The 822-nt window shown below is 54.6% G+C and overlaps 1 protein-coding gene across 1 annotated transcript in view; it reads left to right on the forward strand.

Annotated features, from left to right (window-relative positions):
* Positions 1-43: 43 nt before the first annotated feature.
* EMH_0070980 (GTP-binding protein, putative) overlaps positions 44-822 on the forward strand; it is a gene marked incomplete at both ends in the record, with an annotated part of 4,502 nt that continues 3,723 nt past the window's right edge. Inside the window, 3 exons of the mRNA XM_013499045.1 lie at positions 44-314; positions 468-508; positions 775-820. Of these exons, the coding sequence (XP_013354499.1) occupies positions 44-314; positions 468-508; positions 775-820 (358 nt within the window). The remainder of the gene's footprint in view (positions 315-467; positions 509-774; positions 821-822) is intronic.

Here is an 822-nt window from a genome sequence, read left to right on the forward strand (position 1 = left end):
TAGGCCAAACAGCGTGGTGATAAGCAGCGAAGCTCGATGGAATATGCAGCAGCTGCAGCAGCTGCTGCTGCAGAACCTCAACGTCTGCCGGCTGTATACTAAAAAGAAAGGAGAGATGCCTGACTTCACCCAGCCCATCGTACTCACGCAACAAAGAGGTGCAGCAGCAGCAGCAGCAGCAGCAGCTGCAGCAGCAGCAGCAGCTGCAGCAGCAGCAGTAGTAGCAGCAGCAGGAGTAGTTAGTAGCAGCAGCAGCAGCAGCAGCAGTAGCAGCAGAAACAGCAGCAGCAGAAACAGAGACAGCAGGAGGAACAGTAACAGCAAACGGAGACAGAAGCAGCAGCAAAAATAGAAACAGAAGCAGCAGCAGCAGCAGCAGCAGCAGCAGCTGCAGCTGCAGCAGCAGCAGCAGCAGCAGGAGAGAGGATGGAGAGTTGTTGTTTGTTGTTTTGTTTGTGTCTTTGTAGGCCCCTTTACTGTCGGCAATGCCATCTCATACATCCATAAGGTAATATATCTGCTGCTGCTGCTGCTGTTGCTGCTGCTGCTGCTGCTGCTGCTGCTGCTGCTCTTGTAGCTGTACTTGCTGCTGTTGCGTTTGTCGTTGCTGCTGCTGTCGTTGCTGCTGCTGTTGCTGCTATCGCTCCTCCCGCTGCAGTTCTTGCTGCTGCTCTTGCTCCTGCTGCTCTTCCTGCAGCAGCACCAACAGCAGCACCAGCAGCAGCAGCAGCAGCAGCAGCAGGAGGTGTTTGTGTTGCTGCTGCTGCTGAACAGGACTTGCTGAAGGACTTTAAATTTGCCTTCGTTTGGGGGGCCAGCGCT

This window comes from Eimeria mitis, genomic scaffold (genome assembly GCF_000499745.2).
Source record: "Eimeria mitis Houghton genomic scaffold, Emh_scaff3940, whole genome shotgun sequence".
Taxonomy (NCBI): domain Eukaryota; phylum Apicomplexa; class Conoidasida; order Eucoccidiorida; family Eimeriidae; genus Eimeria; species Eimeria mitis.